At 35.8% G+C, this 19,816-nt stretch overlaps 2 protein-coding genes across 12 annotated transcripts in view; one reads left to right on the forward strand and one right to left on the reverse strand.

Moving 5' to 3' along the window:
- Positions 1 to 10,864, forward strand: part of RYR3 (ryanodine receptor 3) — a 245,176-nt gene extending 234,312 nt beyond the window's left edge. For all 11 annotated transcript variants that reach the window (XM_075030397.1, XM_075030399.1, XM_075030400.1 and 8 more), the window contains 8 exons: positions 468 to 528; positions 1,610 to 1,756; positions 3,708 to 3,842; positions 5,890 to 6,046; positions 7,190 to 7,254; positions 7,366 to 7,466; positions 9,059 to 9,110; positions 9,921 to 10,864. In XM_075030397.1, the coding sequence (XP_074886498.1) occupies positions 468 to 528; positions 1,610 to 1,756; positions 3,708 to 3,842; positions 5,890 to 6,046; positions 7,190 to 7,254; positions 7,366 to 7,466; positions 9,059 to 9,110; positions 9,921 to 10,016 (814 nt within the window). In that variant the 3' untranslated portion in view covers positions 10,017 to 10,864. The remainder of the gene's footprint in view (positions 1 to 467; positions 529 to 1,609; positions 1,757 to 3,707; positions 3,843 to 5,889; positions 6,047 to 7,189; positions 7,255 to 7,365; positions 7,467 to 9,058; positions 9,111 to 9,920) is intronic.
- Positions 10,611 to 19,816, reverse strand: part of AVEN (apoptosis and caspase activation inhibitor) — a 101,004-nt gene continuing 91,798 nt past the window's right edge. Inside the window, exons 3-6 of the mRNA XM_075030411.1 lie at positions 18,833 to 18,903; positions 14,513 to 14,608; positions 12,589 to 12,949; positions 10,611 to 11,395 (exon numbers count right to left, since the gene is read on the reverse strand). Of these exons, the coding sequence (XP_074886512.1) occupies positions 11,277 to 11,395; positions 12,589 to 12,949; positions 14,513 to 14,608; positions 18,833 to 18,903 (647 nt within the window). The 3' untranslated portion in view covers positions 10,611 to 11,276. The remainder of the gene's footprint in view (positions 11,396 to 12,588; positions 12,950 to 14,512; positions 14,609 to 18,832; positions 18,904 to 19,816) is intronic.

Below are 19,816 nucleotides of genomic sequence, written 5' to 3' on the forward strand. Positions count from 1 at the left end.
ATAGTTGGGCACTCTTTTATTTTAAACAATAATCAATGCAGCATTTAAAAAGTTCTTTAGGTGTTACAACAGAGTTAGTTTATAAACCAAAGGACAGAAAAAGTATTGATAACAAATACCTAGATGCCAGGTATCTAGAAAAAATTCAGAGATGTTTTCCTAACTTAATCCATCAGTGAAGATGAGAGTTTTAAAGTAGCCAAGTCCCAAATGATTTAGGCTACTACAAGAGTTTGGTTTCCTTGATACTTAAGGCACACAAGAAGAAGGATTTCCATTCATATGTGATCTAACGGCTAGGAAAATATTTAGAATTTTGCAGAAGGCATTCCCTTTTCTCTTGGCAATTTTGGCAACATTTTACACTAGACAGAACACTTATCTCTTGAATTCAAGCAATTCAGGTTCCACAGAATTCAATACTTAATTTTGACGTTGATGCATTTCAAAAATTTTGTATTTCCTAGGTTAAGCTCCATTGATACAAAGTACCACGTTTGGAAGCTTGGAGTTGTTTTCACTGATAATGTGAGTATGTTAGCCTAGAAGAGTATGCTTTGATTTACTCTAAACATGATTGTATGTCTTCCACCATCTCCTTTTATTTTAAACAAACATACACAAATAATATTGCATTACAGAGCCATTTTTAAATAGTTTTTTTCTGTCTTGTGTTGTAGCAAATTGCTTTAATTTGTTAGAATTTTCTTTTTGATTCTAAAGGGCAATATGCACCTCCTCCCCATTAACGAAATGTCAGCATTTTGGAAGTTAATGGTACATTCATTTAATTTTGTAGAAATCAATCTAGCAACCAAAGGTGTCTTTTCTAAAATCAAGCACAGTCTACAGAAAGTTACCCTTTTTTATTCTTAAATCATCTGTTTGACGTGGTTGGTTAATTCTTTTCCTTCATACCTTCTCCTTTGAAAGGACCACGCTTATGTTAAAAGTCCTTTTTTTGTGAATCCTCTTTTTGCATTCTCTTGAGCATTCCCAAATAAACAAGAAGGCCAAGGGGAATCAGCTGAAGATCTATAAATTCATTGTGTGCTAAAAGCACACTGAGCCATTGTTCTTCAGTAAGAGCTTTTACGTCAAAGCGGCTTCAGGTTCACTGCTTGTTAAAAGAATAAGCTGTGTTATGCGCCTTAGGTTTTCTGGGTGTCCTGGTTGACGTGATCTGAGACATAGAGAGAGTAAAGTGTCTCAAGAGTAGTAGCATGCATTTTGTCTCCTCCAGAATCAGTGTTAAAATTTAAAGTACTGTGTAACATGGTCCCCAACCAAAACAGTTTTAAGGTAGGGGATTTTGATGTTAATAACATATATGCTGAAGACTGCATTTAAGTATGTAAGGATAGAGGTCACATAAGCATAACTAAGCAATAAACACTCCTTAAATGAACAGTGGAGATCAGAAGAGACAGAATAGGAGTCTTTTTGAACATGTAAAATAGAGGTATTGCATTCAGACAGTGATTCAAATCACATCATGATAGTATTACTTTATTTTGTAACTTGAGCAACTAAAAGAAAGGTATATTCTGGATCCAATAATGCACATTAGCACCTGCTGACATTCTGCCACTTTTCACTTTCTCTGCAGTCATTTTTGTACTTAGCTTGGTACACAACTATGTCTATCCTTGGGCACTACAACAACTTCTTCTTTGCTGCTCACCTGCTGGATATCGCTATGGGTTTCAAGACACTGCGAACCATTTTGTCTTCAGTCACTCACAATGGCAAACAGGTTAGTGCTACGTGCAAAGGTTTGAAAATGTATGTGGTTTTTTTACACTACTAGAAAAAGTCTTGTGGTACCTAGGAAATACTGGAATGCAATCCATTTTGAACATGATTGGATTAAAGAGTAGATCCCATTGGGTCTTTTGCAGCACATTAAATACATGTAAAATCCTATGAAATTATAATAATCTATACCCACAAAGCACTGATAGCTAAAGAAGTTTTGTACACAATAGAAAAATGCATCATTTTAGAAAAATGTAAGATTATGAATTATGACCTAACCAGCTCCTTGTCTATACTCAGTGATGAAACTGATTGGTGATAACTAGTAAGAATTCAGTCTCTCCTTAGCTACAGAACTAATAATGATCTGAGCACTGAGATTTCAATACTTAGCTAGTAAGAATATACCTACAGGTGTGGGCATTCTGCAGAGTTGAATATATTTATATGTTACTTTGTCATGCAAAAATCAGATTAATAAAACCTACTTCCAAAACTAATTGTTGAAACTTATGCAGGGAATCATTCTCTGATCTCTAAAGGCTCTATGTTCCTAGCTAGCACACCAACAAAAAAAAGCTTTTTCACTAACACGCTTTTTAACTTACATTGAAGAAATCCAACAGAACTTCCCAAAAATTTCATTTCAAACATACATATTCCATTCCTTCTCAAATGCAGTAACACATATTCTAAGCCCACTCTTACGCCCTGTTAGACTTGTCAAAACATTTTAAACCACATAATGTTTTGGAAAAGGCTTAAGAATATCCCCTTAGCTTAACTGTGATATATCCTTTGTGTTTGCTTAATCCTTCCTTTCAGCAGAAATTGACCAATGGAAGTTTCTTCCCTTATCAGGAAAGGAAGTTTCTATAATAATACATATGAGAATGTTTTCAGTATTATTGCACAAAGAAATGAAATCTCTGGTTTTACCCCCTTCATTTTCTTCCAGGATGACCAAAGTCATACTTCTTTTAATGTAATGGTTGATATATTTTCTTTATGAGATTTTTCTAAATGTAATACTCAAAACTGAGCATAATTGACAAAACTGTTTCAAGACCACAGCTTTCAGTATACATTCTTAACAAGCGAAGATTAGTTTTTCTAATCCTGTTGCTGTTCTTGCTAGTAGACATGAACACTGAAAGAAAGCTGCAGATTTTTCAATTGAAGTGTTCACTTTGGGAGCATACTTACAGATCTGCAGAAGGTGATAAACTGACAATCAGCTCATTCAATCTCTTACATTTCTTTTAAGAGTAATACCAATTGTTGCACTTGTTAAAATATGTAGCCTTCAGTAACTCCACTCCAGAGCTGCATCTTCTAATGCCAACTCCAAGAAACAATATAATATAGTCTCATTAACTGCTGAACTTTTTCACCTAAGGATTTTATTTGCTTAAAAGCAGGACCTGGAAATTAATTACTCTTTAGTTTTCTAAAAAATTTTCTATCCACTTTATTGATGGCTTTGCTAACCAGCTTTGAAACAGAAAATAGACTATGGTAAGTCATAATAAGTCCCAGTTGAAATTATTTATCAAATTAACTAAAGGGGTTTATTTTTTATCATTTGATTTTCACTGTATATCCAGTTTTTCAAGTTACTAGAATTTAACTTTTAAATTAAATAGTAGAAACATTGCTTCAGTGATACATAGTTTATATGCATACAGCTCAGAAAGGTGGAAACAACTTCAGTCTCTTGACAGCATTTTTCCCCTTGATTTTCACATGAGAGCACGGTAAAGTAACACCTTTACACTGATCCAAGCAATAGGGAGACCTTAAAGCTATCATAACTGCTATCTTTAGTTTCCCTATTCGGAAAGGTACAATATGATACATTTTCATTACTTAAGGCAATACACTGAGCTAGCATCTCTCTTCTGACAATGAAATTGAAATCTACTTTCATTTCATGTCTCCATACACAGCTTGTGCTTACTGTAGGACTCCTCGCTGTAGTAGTCTACCTTTACACTGTTGTGGCGTTCAACTTCTTCCGCAAATTCTACAACAAAAGTGAAGATGAAGATGAACCAGACATGAAATGTGATGACATGATGACGGTAACTAAAACATCACTAGCATGCCTCAAAAATTTCATCCTGAATTTTCAGATGGATGCTTAAGAGAAGATGATAAGCAAGGAGGGGTGTTTTTGTTGTTAAATCCATGGGTCTCTTCTTCTTGCTACATGGCATTTTGAAAATGTGAATGGCATTGAAATTCCCTCTGCATTCTCCTGCGGTCTAAACTGAACAGTAGATAGATGACACTCACCAGTATAGGAAGATATTCTGGATTTTTCTCCTAAATACTGTGGTATATGATTTGCTGCAACTCTTTTACATGTGAAGATGGCAAACCATTGAAGTATATGGAAGAAATTGCATGACAAGCTGGTCAGCCCTGCAAAAAGAAGCTGTGTAGCCGCAGCACAAATAAACCCAATTTGTTCCCAATTTTTGCAACTGTGCAAGCTCTTCCTATCCTTATTTAGGTTATATGAAGTATATGGTGTTATTAGCACTAGTTATAAAAGCCTGCTCCAAACTGCTTACAATTAGTAATTTAGTTATGAAGTAAGAAGTCAAGGGTGAATAGAGAAGGGGGCAATTAAAACTTATTATGGGTGATAATCTAATACTACTAATTTCCCCTTCTGATTTCCACCTGTTGCCACAGAACGTTTTTTATGTCATATTAAAAGATACGCTACAGATACGTATTATGGTATGAAGAGGATTTGATTTTCTTACTGTATACAGAAAACAGCACAAATTCAGGTACTGAAAATGTAACATTCTGAGTTTGTGGCCAGCTCATTTCTTCCATGGAAAAGTCACTCTTTGTCCTGTCTTACACACCAAAGATAGAATAAAACACCTCAGAACACAGGTGTGTCATAGTCTTCACAAAATGATCTTTCCTATTCTTTAACTTTCAAACACTCAGTGCAAGTCAGATATGCAAATGATAGAAATTATGAAAACTGCCCAAGCAGTAATAATTTAGTTGGCCCCTCTGTGAGCTGGACACAATTGTCTGGTCATAAAATAGATGTAGGAGTAATTGGAATAATGAAACTATTACATTTTAAACCACTCTACCAAGTGAGGTAAAACAATTCCAAGTTACATTTTTAAGTATGATTAAACTAGTACCAGCATCTTAGGTCAACAGTAAAGTTGCATTATAGAAAGAGATGTATAGTTCTGTTTAGTGTCTGCTTATGAAAGACCAGATTTGTCAGGTTTTACGCTGATTATTTAACACCAGCATTGCTGTCTAATGTGACTTCAGAACACTGGCTGGGCTTAGACATTCCCATTGTTTTTAACTGACATTGTGTGACTGAAGGTGGTTTACAAGATTCTGTAACTGATTCATACAGGAACATCAGTATTATATCACTCCAGCAGAAGATTCCATTCTAATATACTTACTTATATAGCCAGACTTTTAAATCCATGAAGACTTACACGTTCAAAAAATATGACACAGAGCAACATTTTTGTAAAGTGATTTCTTCCATGTGAACTGAACAGAGGCTATGTTTCCCAGATCATAAATACTTCACAATATACTAAACCAGACATCTAGTATTGCAAAATAAAATTATCCAGAAACCACCTAAACACAGATAGACCTATGTGTTGTGAATATGTCACTCTTTATTTTATGGCAATATTTGCCAACATTTCTAAACTCCATTACAAGACTTTAAAAGATGTCCTCTGCTTACTCAGAGCAAGCTAGAACCTTAGGAATTAATATAAGGGGTAGAATATAGTTGAATACAGTAACAAATACAAGAAGAATGCCCCCCAAATGGTCTTCGTCTGTAAGTATGACCAAGGGAGTGAGGAGAGGGTAAGAGCTGATGCTGACTCCCCCTCTTAGTAAGTGTACTTGAAGATGTAATCACATTGGTTAAGAAACAGCAGATTTTTGGTGCAGTGTGTGTGATACATGAGGGACGATATTATGTGTTCTCTGTTAATATAACTTGTGAAGAGAATTAGCAAAGTCGAATCATTTTAAAAAAAGAAAAAAAAAACCAAACAGAATCATTCATGGTAAATGTGTCTGTAATTTTCTTCTCTTTTTCAGTGTTACCTGTTCCACATGTATGTGGGGGTAAGAGCTGGTGGTGGCATTGGAGATGAAATTGAGGATCCTGCTGGAGACCCTTACGAAATGTATCGCATTGTCTTTGACATCACATTTTTCTTCTTTGTCATTGTTATCCTACTGGCCATTATTCAAGGTACTGTCACTTACCATAGTAGAGACTGTCAGAATTTAGTTTACTTAAGTTCTGCAATGTATTTAAACCGTATCTGTGTTTGAGGTAAATTTAGCAGTATTGCTATAAAGACTTATTTCTGAGCTGATAAAATCATTAATTCTGAAAGTAATAATCTTATACTTAATTCATAAATAATGCATTGCCCCAAGTACTACACAAAGACAAAGCACAAGAAACATAACTTACCTGGGTTACGGTGTTTATGAACACATTGACAACTAACCAGCAATGAAACAGCTTGTGCAGGATCACTGTTCTTCCTATAATAACCATTTAAACTTGGAGCGCCTTGCTGTAGACACTCTTCACACCGTTACTTTGGAACTACCAGAGCTGGCTGGGGAATGGAGACTTTCCCCTTGGAAAGGGGAAATGGCATGGAGAAAGTCACCATGGCCACAGACCCATTTCCCCCTTTCTTTAGAGGATGGTTTGCAGTTTTAATTGGTTTGCAGTTGTGGTTTACAGAGAATGAGACCTCTCTTCAATGACTGTCAGTATTCAACACTCACTGTATAAATTGACCTAAGGCTGTTAGGAAAAAACATATTGTTTTTTAAACATTGTTTTATGGCAATCTGGTGGCAAAGAAAAAAATGTAATACATCTATACCGAGAAAAAGTTATGAATGTCACAGTCCCCAAAATGATTCAACTCTATTCTTAATATGTTGGAAGTGGAGGAATAATGCTTCAAATGTGAAGCAGCATCCCACACTGGCCTGTAGGCCTGTGGGAGCAGAGTCATCTTTGTTTAACGAAAGTTGGGATGCATGAGTTCCATGAGAAGGAGAAGGAAAATTAAATTCTTTCATGGGAACAAGAGCGAGGAGATTATGGAAGCTTAAACTGACCAAAATTAAGTACAGGAAAGCCTTTCCACTCTCAAGATTGTACTTCTATGTAAGAGAAATCCTTACTGCTACGAGTGCAGTGTAAACAAATGTTAGATGTCTGGAAATTGATAGATTGTAACTTGAATTGTTAACCTAGACATAAGTACGCTAAACTCCAAAGACAGTGGAGGATGTCTGATAGACATTACTTGAAATATGAATATCGCTAAGTACTAAAGTGTTGCTACTTTTCCATTTGAAATAGGTCTGATTATTGATGCTTTTGGTGAATTAAGAGACCAGCAAGAACAAGTAAGAGAAGATATGGAGGTATGAGTAAGCACACTACATTTGTCACTACTCTTATTCATCTAGATTGCTACCATTTAAAATAGTGTCTTTGAGTTAAAATTCATTTGTAACCACAACTTGTGTTTCCAGACCAAATGTTTTATTTGTGGAATTGGCAATGACTATTTTGACACAACCCCACATGGCTTTGAAACGCATACTTTGCAAGAACACAACTTGGCAAACTATCTGTAAGTATATTTTACTACTGGAATTACGACAGAGAAACCTTTCAGCTCCAGAGTAATTTAGGTGCACATATTGCTGACAATCCTAAGACAGAATTCCGTAGAACTGAGGAATATCTCCATTCCTTTCTGGTCTCCCTTCCTCTACTCCACACTGCTCATTATCTTTAAAGTGCTCACCTTACCCCTGAGCTACCTTAGTGGAATGAGACCTGAAAGCACACCAACTCCTTATTCCTCTGGAAGGAAACCCAGATACGTGGAATGATAGGGAACAACAGTTTAGTAAGTTGCTTTAGTTTGGAAGTTTTGATTGTGACTTCTGGGGGCTTGGTAACATTGATGAGACCATTGACAAGTAGCCTCAATTTGACAAAAAGAAAACCCAAATCAAAACAAACCCATTATTTCTGGAAGATTCCTAAAAGATAAGCTACAAAAAGTAATGTATAAGTCTGATCCTATAGTTCTTTAGTGATAGTGCAGCCTTCCAAAACCTCGAAGCAATCAGGAGTTTATGTGTTTAGACAATTGCCCAGACTCCCAAAACAGTGATCTTCTAGTTTCATTAGTAAATACTGAGCAGATCAAAGAGGATATTTAAGAAGTTCATTTGGTAGCATTAGTTTCTTATACAACAATGATAATTATATGAGCATTGTGCCAGCAGAACCAAAGGAGCTGAACTGGTGCCATCTTATAGAAGTCTGGCTTTGGAATACTGCACCTGAACTTTTTAAATTTAAAAAAAAAAAAAGAAAAAAAAAGTGTGCCTTCTGGAGTGGAGGCTGCATTATTCCTTGTATAGCAACCGACACTGCAAAATCAATGCACAGTGCTTTTGTGAGGCAAATTTCCATTAACATCCATAGTTTTACCAGTCTGAAACCCCCAACCTTTTCTTACTATATTGAATTGCTTAATTGGTATATGGGAACCTGTAATTCACAGTAAATTAAAAATGGCCATTTCTTCAATATTAGAATATATAGTGAAGTCTTTCTAACCAGGTTGCCCTTTAATTAGACAAATGTTAAAGTCGTTATACACTTCTTTCTTTACAGTGAAAGCACATACCAAGAGTTGTACTACATATAAACAGGCCATTGTTAGTACTCTACAGCCTTTCAAATTACTTCAAGCTCTCCACATTTGAGTGAGTACAGGTATCTGAGATAGACAGGTTCAGCTTACGAGCTGTGTGGCATGAGTGTTTGGAAATCTTGGTGCAGCTGAGTATTTGCCACACTTCTTCCATAGCAGCCATGTTAACTTCTTCCAAGGTGAGACGTTGGAGCATAGGTGTATAGGAGTTGACATATGCCTAATTCAGGTATTGCTCCTAGCGCTGAAATGAAGAAAGTGCTAAACCACCTTTTTGCACTTCCACAGATTTTTACATCTGTTGGCACTTCCATAGGAGACGTGCTGGAGGATAGAATTTTCTCCTTTAACATAAGTACTTTAGATGCCTAGCAATATCATTACTTTGGGGTATGTGAGGGAGATTATGCCAACTAGCAGTCTAGGAAAGTTTAGGCAGAGATGTTATGTATGTTTTCTGCATTAATACCCGCTTCATGTGTTTGTTTCAGGTTCTTTTTAATGTATCTCATTAACAAGGATGAAACTGAGCATACTGGCCAGGTGCGTAGAAAATAAAAATTTTTTTTCTTAAGATTATCTTTCAATGTTTTTATCTTCTCTAGTCTTGTAGCTGTGTACCACCAGGTGGAACTGATGTACCACCAGGTGGAACTGATGTACCACCAAGGAGTGGAGATGATGCCAGCCTCCCTGAGAGTCTTTGGGGAATTTAAGAGAAGGAAGGGTTAAAAAAAAGGGAGGGGGTGAGCTGCAGCAGTGTGCTCTTCTACCCAGTGCTGAACTCTGTCAGAAGTCCCTTACTAATAATTTTCCTGTTGTCTTATCTCTGAAGGGAAGCCCTGAAATGTACCAGTTGTAGTTTATTCCCAAAAGATTAAGTAGTTAAGCTGCTATATTTATAGTCTAAACCCATATATATATCAATAAGTATATGGATGCATGTATGTATGTTTAGTGTTGTTAGGAGACCTAAATGCAAATAAATAGGATTTAATTATATCTTATATCAAATAAGAACCTGTTATACAAACACCAAAAAAGTACCTTACACTTAAATGTTTTCCAAGCAAGTTAAACCACATTTTCTATATACAGATTGTGTACAGGTTTGCTCTGATGTAACTAGACTGATTAATTTAAGCTTATTTACACAGTTTTTTAGTAGTACTGCATCCAGAACAGTGCAGAACAATACTTTTACAAACGTTCTTGAGTTACAATCTTTCAGTTTCAACGTCTTCACAGTTCTACTCCACGGCAATAGGCAGAGTACCTGGTTATTGCTAAAAGTTTATCTAGAGCGCTAACTGCAAGGTGTCTGTTAACATAAATACTCTTTATGATTTTCAGGAGTCATTTGTGTGGAAGATGTACCAAGAAAGGTGTTGGGATTTTTTCCCAGCAGGTGACTGCTTCCGGAAGCAGTATGAGGATCAGCTTGGCTAATGTCACAAAAGAAATTACTTATTCACAAACTGTTAAGATCCTGTATACAAAAAAAAACCTTTTCTTTTCATGGTGTAATTTCACAGCTTGTATTTGCTTTAAATGTCTTTGAACTTCAAGACATATATAAAATTTGACACTATTTCACAGGCTTTTTGTACCTACCACATATGAAACAGGTCTTTTGTTGGAATTTTAATTAGAAAAAACTATGCCAGATTAACTTAAGCCTTCCAGTTCAAACATGGTCTGAAATTGTAACAACTTTTTAACCACATCATTAACCTAGTGTTTGGCAGTACAGTTGAAAGGGCTAAAAGGTGTCTTAATTGCACAACATTTGACATTTAAGAACTTGAACATCAGAGGCCATGCCTCAGAAAAAATATTTTAACTAACTGCTGTCCAGTTTTTCCCCCCAGTATTTGCTAGCAAATGTACTGAGCTACAGCTTGAAAAGCTTTAAGCAGTTAAAAAGAAAACATTTTCAAACACTTTGTTGACCTTGAAACATCAAGTGCCTTAAAACCTCTGTAGACATAGCTATGCAAACTTTTTATTTATATAAGTAAGTGTTCTAGATTAACAGATCCATTAACTGTATTGCTTTTCTGTCTTTCTGTATGAAATTGCACTTGAAGTTTGTTTATATACTACCTTCAATAACAGCTTATTAGATGCTGCTGTTAAAAGACATACACTGTATTGAAATGAATACAACTTAAATCTTCGGCCAAAATAAAACAATGCTCTATGGTCACCTGCAAGTAGAATCTGCTAGGATTATGCGGTTTTTTTTCTTCTGATAAAAGTGCCCACTGCAATAAAGTATTATAAACTAAATATTACCTTTGCTGTCATCTTTCTCATTTTTCTACAATATGGAGATATGGCATGAGGATGGTGACTAAAACCACATGTATTCATTATTCATTCATAGCTTTATTTTAAGGACTACATAGAGCAAGTACAAGCTGAAATAATTGTTCTCTTAGTGTGCTGTAGCCTGCATCTTTAGCAAAGAAAATCCTCATTTCATCACAAATCTTAGACCCTTCTAAGAATATTAGTCTTAGACAACTATCACATCTAAATGAATTTTGGTTGCACAGAATTTTAGGTGCCAGAAAAGAAAACCAGGCATTTGGCATACTGAACAAAGTGAAACAGATGAAGGAAATAACAAGGAGATAAAAGGAAGATTCCACTTCCTACTTCATGTTTGCTATATTCAGCTATTCACATAAGAAAATCTGAGCTTCAGGAAATCATGCTGTCCAGCCAGTCTTCAAGCTCTTCCTCAGTAAAGTTTTTAGATGTACTTTGTTGTTGCTGTGATGCTGTACTCTTCTCTTCAGGCATATCTAGTTTTAAAGGGTCTAGAAAAGTGAAAAGACAAGACTTGAAATCTGGAAACCATGCCATACCAGGTCTTTGTCCTGGATCATTTTGCTTTTTAATGCACAACTGACTCTAAACACAATCTCTCTTTCTTGAAGAATAGCAAGTCTTATTCCAAAACTAGTAGCAACAACAAAAAAAAATGAGGCAGGTTAATAATAAGCTCAACCAGAGCAATGTGGCTTCCATCTGATTCAAGGGGGGCAGGGCCTAGTCTGCAGCAGACAGATTATAAGCGATCCCTCCTGTCCGATACAGAGTTTACTTTAACATAGGAGAGAAGCAGGAGGCCACAACAGCAGATCGCCCTGCATGATTATTACAGCATGGTATGAGTCCATATTCTGATGGCATTGTTTTCTTAAGGGATTTACACTGTGCTTTGGAGTGGAAAGCATGACATCATACACACCACTGAAACAAAAGAGCATTTTGAGATGATTGTTCTTCTGCAACAAGGCTTGCTGTATTGCTTGGGTAACATCTTGCATGTTCAACCATCTTGGACTTAATTTTTAAGATTGCAAGAAAATCATACACAAAAAATCAGAGATGCTAAAAATTCTTTTACAGCATTGTGGACCCAGGAGGAGTAGCAAACCATCTCCATCAAAACTAACGAACAGGAGTATAACTTCTAGGAATGCAAACAAAAGGAAGGGTTTGCCAGTTTTCTGAAATATGAAAATTTCTGTGTATGTTTTGTTTCCATACTAAACTTGATTTTGTAAAATCAATACTAGTAAAGTTTGAAAATAGCATTTATAACAAGCCATCAGAAATAGCTGTCAATTCTTCTGTATATTATTGGCACAGTGGACTAAGGGCTGATAATGTTAAATGAAAACTTTATCTATCTTCCTCTCACTAAAATTCTCTAGCAGTACTTTAATTCTTTTTTAAGTTTAAAATTTTGCTGAATCGTAAGACCAATGCTGTTCTGCAGAAGAATTTCTGTTAATGCTTAAACTGACAAGGATGAAACTTTAGTTCGGTGGGGAGTTAAACTTAAAAAGGAGCAAATGGGTCAGAACATAGCCACAGATAAATGAAGTGCAGTATGACAGAGATGATGACAGCAGTACTCTTGACTGGCTAATCAAGAGTTCAAAAACATCAACAAAACAGAGAGCAGTAAATAAAGGCATGCTGGGGAAAAGAGAAATCTTACCATTTTCCTTACAATCCACTTTCAATTCTTTCTCAGTTGATCTGTTATAGGATAATGCACCTGAGACAGGTTTCTCTTCTGTATCAATGGGGGCATCTAGATTTAGGAGAAGATCTAGTTCTTCATCCAAATGGTCAGTCTCTTGCTTTGATAGCAGATGGGCTCTTTGAAATGGTTCTGCGGCACTTGCTTTAGGACCATTTTTACTTCTGGGCTCTGAGGGAGCAAGAGAATCACCAACAGGACAGGAGGCCAGCACCGTTTCTCTTTGAGCCAGAGACTGTCGGAACAGAAGCTCTCTCCTCTTGCTATCTTCAATAATTTTAGACTTCATCTGTGGGAGCTCTACAGGTATTGATGCCTAAGGGTACAAGAAAGGACTTGAGTCTTTCTAACAATTAAGTCCATTTTTGCTATTTATCTTATTTGGATTGTAATTCATGCCTACTACATTTATCACTTAAGAAGGTATGATGAATTTCAGCAGAATTGAATTCAGAAGTAAAAGTACACAAGTTATCTTGATGGTACTTTTAAAGAAGAAACTACAGAATACAAACTCCTTTTATCCCTTATTATGGAATATGAGATTGTATGCTAAATCAGCAAGTTCCATTGTTTCACATATACTTCCTAGAGAGTCACTTTTCTTTAATTCTTCTGTAATTAAATCCCATCAATACTCTGAATTTTGGAATGACTGAAGTCAGAATTTGGCTAGAAACATTATCCCATGTTTGGGATCTCCATTTGGAGGCCTCCCCTCCAAAATGCCAGTCTCAAAAGCAAACCATACTACAGGTCACTGAAAATCATTTAGCAGAAGCTATAGTATATAGCTGTATATTTTGAAAAATGAAACCAAATTTCAAAACATTATCAAATAGTGAAACAAGCATTGGCAATTCATTAAATAACTGTGGAACACAGATTCTGCTTTTACCAGGACGCCTGGGCATTAATAACACTGCAGCATATCTGATGACCACATCACCATTCAGAATGACAAGACAAAGATTAAATGTCATAACACACACTTTATAAGTCTGATAAAAGTTAAAAGACCGTGACAAGAACTCTTAAGAAGAAAACTGTACTTGAAAGTAACATTTATTGGCAGATTCCCTTGGACATCACATCTGCAGACATATTTGAGCTCCCTTAAGAAAGAGCATAGTTGTGTCAGTTACAGAAGCACTTCACACAACCCCAAACAGCAGTAAAATAAATTTCTTCTATAAGGAAGGGTCATGTTTCTCTTTCCTTGCTTGAGCAGATAAATTTTTTTTTCTTCTTCTTTTTTTTTTACAAATTTTGTTTTTATATTTAAGTCTCAGTGGTTCTTTTGCCCTTACATTAATATTTTTTTCACAGCCTGAAGAAACATTTTTTCCTACTATTCTGTTGCTTTTTTTTTTGCACCAGAGCATAAATGACATTTTCTTCACCTGTCTGATTGACAGTTGTACCTGTTCTAACGCAGATGTAAGTTTGATTCATGGAATAAACATGTATGTTGATATTAGCTATATAGAAGAATAAATCACAATTAAAGTAATTAACAGGAAAGAAGGTGAAAGCACTTTCAAAATTTTGGTGCAAGTTTTTAACAGCTGCTAACAAGAGAAGCAAGTACAAAAACAATGCAATCATTCCATGTCAAACACTCCAGTATCCGTCTTCAAATCTAATGTGCTGCACATCAAAGCATTTTGTTTAAAGGCAACAAAGCATAAAAAGTGCTGATAGAGGGGTATTCTGCATTACATGCCATTTGACATGCCAGTCTCAACAAGCATATTTACTTTTAAAATACATTCTACTTACGTTTGAAGACCAAGTTTAAAGTAATCATTCTTGCATAGATTGTTTCACTTACTTACTTAAAGTATTTGCATTTTCTTGTGAAAATTCACAGCATTACCTGCACAAGTTCAGCAGCTACATTCAACCTCAGATGTAGAGGCAATTCCTGAAGGGCCTGGACCAAAGACTGGCAGTCAACAGAAAGTGCAGATAACTGAAAAATAATTCAACACACAGTACACTTGTATTAAAAAAAAATACGAACTAATAATGACTTTAATCTATTACATTCCCCTGTTCCACAGGCTCAAGGAATGTGAAAAACAATCTAATGAAATACAGGAATTCATAGTTTTAAATTACACATGTACAAAGCAGTTTGGCTAAATTACCATATAAACACCTACAACGCAAATAATCACTTAAAGGTTTAAAAACAAGGTATAAATGGAGCACTCCTTAGGCATGCCTTGAAAATCCAAAGTAGGAAATAGTTCTGCAAGTTGACAATGTCATAAGAGGCTTTTCCAACTCATACATCTTTTAATCTGTGAAGCTTTCTATGCAGTGGGAATAGACATTCTTTAATGAGTTGCTACTACTTTCTAAGCAATCAAACCATCTAGCTTGTGTGTAGCTCTGCTGGTTTTAGTGCCTAAACAACATGGCCCTTTTTATACTTCCCCATCTTTTAAAACATCATTTCAATGCTTACGAAAGCAACAAACTATAGTTACATACACTTCTAAAATGTTACTCAAGATATTCAGGAAAGGTAACTCTACTGCTGCCTAGTTGCTTAAAAGTGGAATTGTCCCTTACTAACGTGACAGGTATCGCAGTTTCCTTTTCTTGACACACCCTTTTTTTGGCTGTAAACTACTAAAACCAAATTTGCACAAAATGGACCAGGAGTATTTGATGTTTTTACAGAACACCATAGACTTTTGTAGACTTCAACAGATTTCAAGCTCACAGTACAGCAGAACATTCTAAGCACGTTCACCATCAATGAAAGATAATTTGATATCCATCACATTTTAAAATTGGACAACAAAATGCTGAAGTTCAGTCTATACTCTCATTTTCATCAAAGCAGAGAAGCTGCATCTAAATCTAGCTTAGAGACAAAAATTTGTCCCTCTCAATATGGTATAGACTGACACAGACATTTAAAAGTCCAAATACTCATTAATTAGGAGAGACTTTTGTGCCATATCGCAAGAGATTTGTCGAAGGAATTCACGCTGCTCCTGAAAGCCAGTCAACAGGATGGCTTTTGACACCTGCACACACAGCAAGAATGAACATCAAAGACATAGCGTGTTCTGATAGCTTATTTACAAAATTAAATTAAATTAATAAAAAGAAACAATGCAGTTGGCTTAACAGTTTCTTGTATCCAAATTCTGGTTCTGGTATGCAGTAATGAGAGTAAAAGGACCAAACAAATATCTGATGGTTAGAATTTTTCCTATTTACTAACAACTTTATTTTACAATGGATTAGATCACCATCAGAGATGATTCACTGGTACAAGTGTCATGGTTTAACCCCAGCCAGCAACTAAGCACCACGCAGCCGCTCACTCACTCTCCACCCCCAATGGGATGGGGGGAGAAAATTGGGAAGGGAAGTAAAACTCGTGGGTTGAGATAAGAATGGTGTAATAAAACAAAAAAGAAGAAACTACAAATGATAATGATAACACTAATAAAATGACAACAATAATGATAAAAGGATTGGAATGTACAAATGATGTGCAATGCAATTGCTCACCACCCGCTGATCGACACCCAGTTAGTCCCTGAGCGGCGATCACCCGCCCCCACTCCCCCCAGTTCCTATACTGGATGGGATGTCCCATGGTATGGAATATACCGTTGGCCAGTTTGGGTCAGCTGCCCTGACTGTGTCCCCTCCCAGCTTCTTGTGCCCCTCCAGCTTTCTCGCTGGCTGGGCTTGAGAAGCTGAAAAATCCTTGACTTTAGACTAAACACTACTGAGCAACAACTGAAAACATCAGTGTTACCAACATTCTTCACATACTGAACTCAAAACATAGCACTGTACCAGCTACTAGGAAGACAATTAACTCTATCCCAGCTGAAACCAGGACAACAAGTAACCTCAAAAAGTCTTCAACAAGCAATTCTTGTTGCCCAGCAATGAACTAGAACTTCAGAAAACCCATTTCTTTTGACAGATATTAAAGATCAAATATGGCTTCCGCATATTTGCAAAGGACAAGGAAATCGTATGAATCCAGTAACATAAAAAAATTGTAAAAAGTCAAGTATCATTGATTAACATTTAAATGAATTTGGGAAGAGCTAAGTACACTTGCAAAAAGATTAATGTGGATGAACACTGTGAATGAAGGTGAAAATGGAGACGGGGAAAAGGAGGAAAGGCTGAGGATGAAGGAAAAGAAGAATTTGGAGAAATAACGTAATGTAAGAAGGAATTCAATATCCCAGTAGAGATTTCGCTAAAAGTGGTGTTTACATAAAAAAATAAAGGGATCAAAGCAGTATTTGATAAATTATAAACACTTCATGGCACATGTAGCTATTTGTTCAAGAAAATAAGTAGAGGCATACTTTGTTGCTGGAATTGCCATATTTACTGAAAAATCCAAATGACTATTACCTGTTTGATTTTTAAATTCCAAACTGTGTTTCTGAAACATTTTTATTGCTTTTTATCAATATACAATAAAGCAAATCCAGATCTACTTTTTGTAACAATGAATGATAATATTCTTAATAAAATTAAAATTTGTTATTGTTGATGTCATTGTTACATTTCTATTCCACATTTGAAACTGATGCTTTGCCATTGCTTTCTACAAATAATAGGGAACAGAAAATAACTACTCATTCTGCAACTATTTTTATGCTTTTTCTGCTTTATTGTGTTCTATTGTAACCACTTCAGTTTACAATTCTCTAATCTTGTACATAGACAAAGAACTAGAAACAGGTGAGCTAATAGGCAAAGACAAGGAATTTGGCAAAGTGGATCTAGGATGAAAACTAGACCTGGGTCCAGCTTTCAGGGAAAAGAAAGATGGGCCAGAAACAAAAAGGAGGTAACAGGCTGAAGACCAGAGACAATGTGAAAAATAAGATAATGCTGTGAAACCATCTGGGCCAGGATTCTGAACTAAAATAAGAAATCAAAGGAAGGGTAATGGTGACTAGTGCAGTAAACTATTTCAAACTGACATAAGAACAGCGGAAGAGACGAAACAGTTTGAAACAACATTGGATAGGGCAGGGCAAATGACTACAGTTTGGTAGGGACAGAGGCACAAAAACCTGCCCACCACAGTACACCTCACAATGAGTGAGAGCATGGGACCAGCTTTAGAACTGTGGAGCCTCATCACTGGCAGCCAGAAGAATATTTGTGAAATTCACTGTCAACATGCAACTTCACTCTGCTCACAATGGCTTTAGCCATTCAGAAATTAATGTGTTCAAATCACCTAAATGCTACAATGACAAACCTATGAGGAAATTATGAAAAAAATAATATTCTGGATATTGATATCCTGCACGCTAGGAGCAGGAGGAACTGATAATAAAAAAATACAGTCATTGGAAGACTGTATCCCACTGAACAAACATGATGGCTTAAATAAATGCTGCACTTGATTTTATTTCCTCATTTTAATTTGACTTTGCAACTTTAATGTACCTTTAAATATCACTTCCCAGGGCATAATTATTGTCAGTATTTTAGGAAGTAAATAGCAAACTTTTAAAATTTGAATATATATGTATGTTTCAATAAACACTCAAGCACAGCTTCGCAGCAATTTTAAGAAAAGCTTGGAAGACAAAAGCATTTATCTTGCAATAATTTAGGTGACTTAGTGAGGAAGACAGCTGCAGAGATTAAGACACTTTCCAGTATCTTGATACAGAAAACAGCAGACTCCTATTGCTTTGCTGCTTTTTATTCCAGCATAATGAATCTGCATACAAATAATCTAAAACTTAGTTGGTCCCGTAGTCATTTTGGAGGTGAAGTTTCAACCAGAGGATATGAACTGTTAATGTGAAAGAACTAGAACAAGCTTCATAGTCAAATATATTAATATACTCATATAGGTTTTGTTATAGTCATTTTACTAAACTATTTCCTCTTGAATACAGCTGAAAAAGGAAGGTCAACTTGATACCTCAGTAAAACAAAGTGACAGTCCCTTATTTTCCCTCCACTGACTCTATTTGCTTGTTCTTTTCTTCCAATGTTACTTAAAATCCTAGCCTAAGAGCCTCCAGCATCAGAGACAAATTAATAAAAATATACAGAATAAAGAGTGCTATTATTGTATTAAACAATTTGTTGCTGAAAACACAACTGCCTAGGTATTCTGTGCCAGGCGATTATCTATACAAACTCATTTGAATGATAATTCTGTTACCTGCTTACGGCATATGCTTTCTTTATCCCATTCTTTCTCGTCAGCAAATTGGAACTGTGTAAAGGAATCTCCTACAGAAAAGAAATAAATTTTTTTAATTTTTTTTTTAAAATAACAAGCTCGCCCCAAAGTTCCCAACCCTACAGAAATAAATTCAATCAATAAACATCACGCCTTCAACAAATCTGCATTTAATTTTAATGCTGTTTGCATTCACAGTATTAAACTTCTTTAAGCCAAAGTTCTATAGAAAGACTTTTTAATCTCTTCTTTGCAAAACAGTACTGAAAAAGGCACAACAAATTCAAAACTGAATGAGGAGGTGCTAGGTGCCATGTCAACAAGCAAGATTTTAATTGATAAGTCCAATTTGGACAACATACTAGGAATACATACAGTGTTCACTGAGTGCATTTTTATGAACAGCTTTGAATGTGCTGTAGATAGACCTTCTCTTACCAACACACAAATCTCTCTTAAAATGGATTATAAATGTCCTAAAAATCAGTTTGTACAGGCCAAGTAAAGACAACTTGTTGTCTGGTAGCTGAATTCTCCAGACTCTCTCTTCCTTGAACTAGTCCCTACTTCAGCATGTCATCAAAAAAAGGCACTGAACCCTGAACTCCAATTCATATGCATAAGGGACTGAATTAAAAGAAACCTTAAATAGGGCTAATTAAGCTACATATGTAACCTCAGGTATAGGATCTTCTAACCTCCTACCACATTTCTCCAAGACAGTAGGAACTTCATCTTACTATAGGGGATCTTGGGTTATTATTTTGTTCTAGATGTAATATTTTTATTGCAGTACCATGCTGGGTTGCAAAAGACAGTCTATGAAATTATTCACTGAAAAAACACACAAGAATTCCAGGAACAAAAAACTAGTAAGGTCTGTGACATAGGAAATATGAAAGATGAGGGTTGCAAGATGATGCCCAAAGGTCTAGTGCAACAGAAAGCAAAGATGTTGCTGAT

This window comes from Buteo buteo, chromosome 6 (assembly GCF_964188355.1).
Source record: "Buteo buteo chromosome 6, bButBut1.hap1.1, whole genome shotgun sequence".
Classification (NCBI taxonomy): Eukaryota; Metazoa; Chordata; class Aves; order Accipitriformes; family Accipitridae; genus Buteo; species Buteo buteo.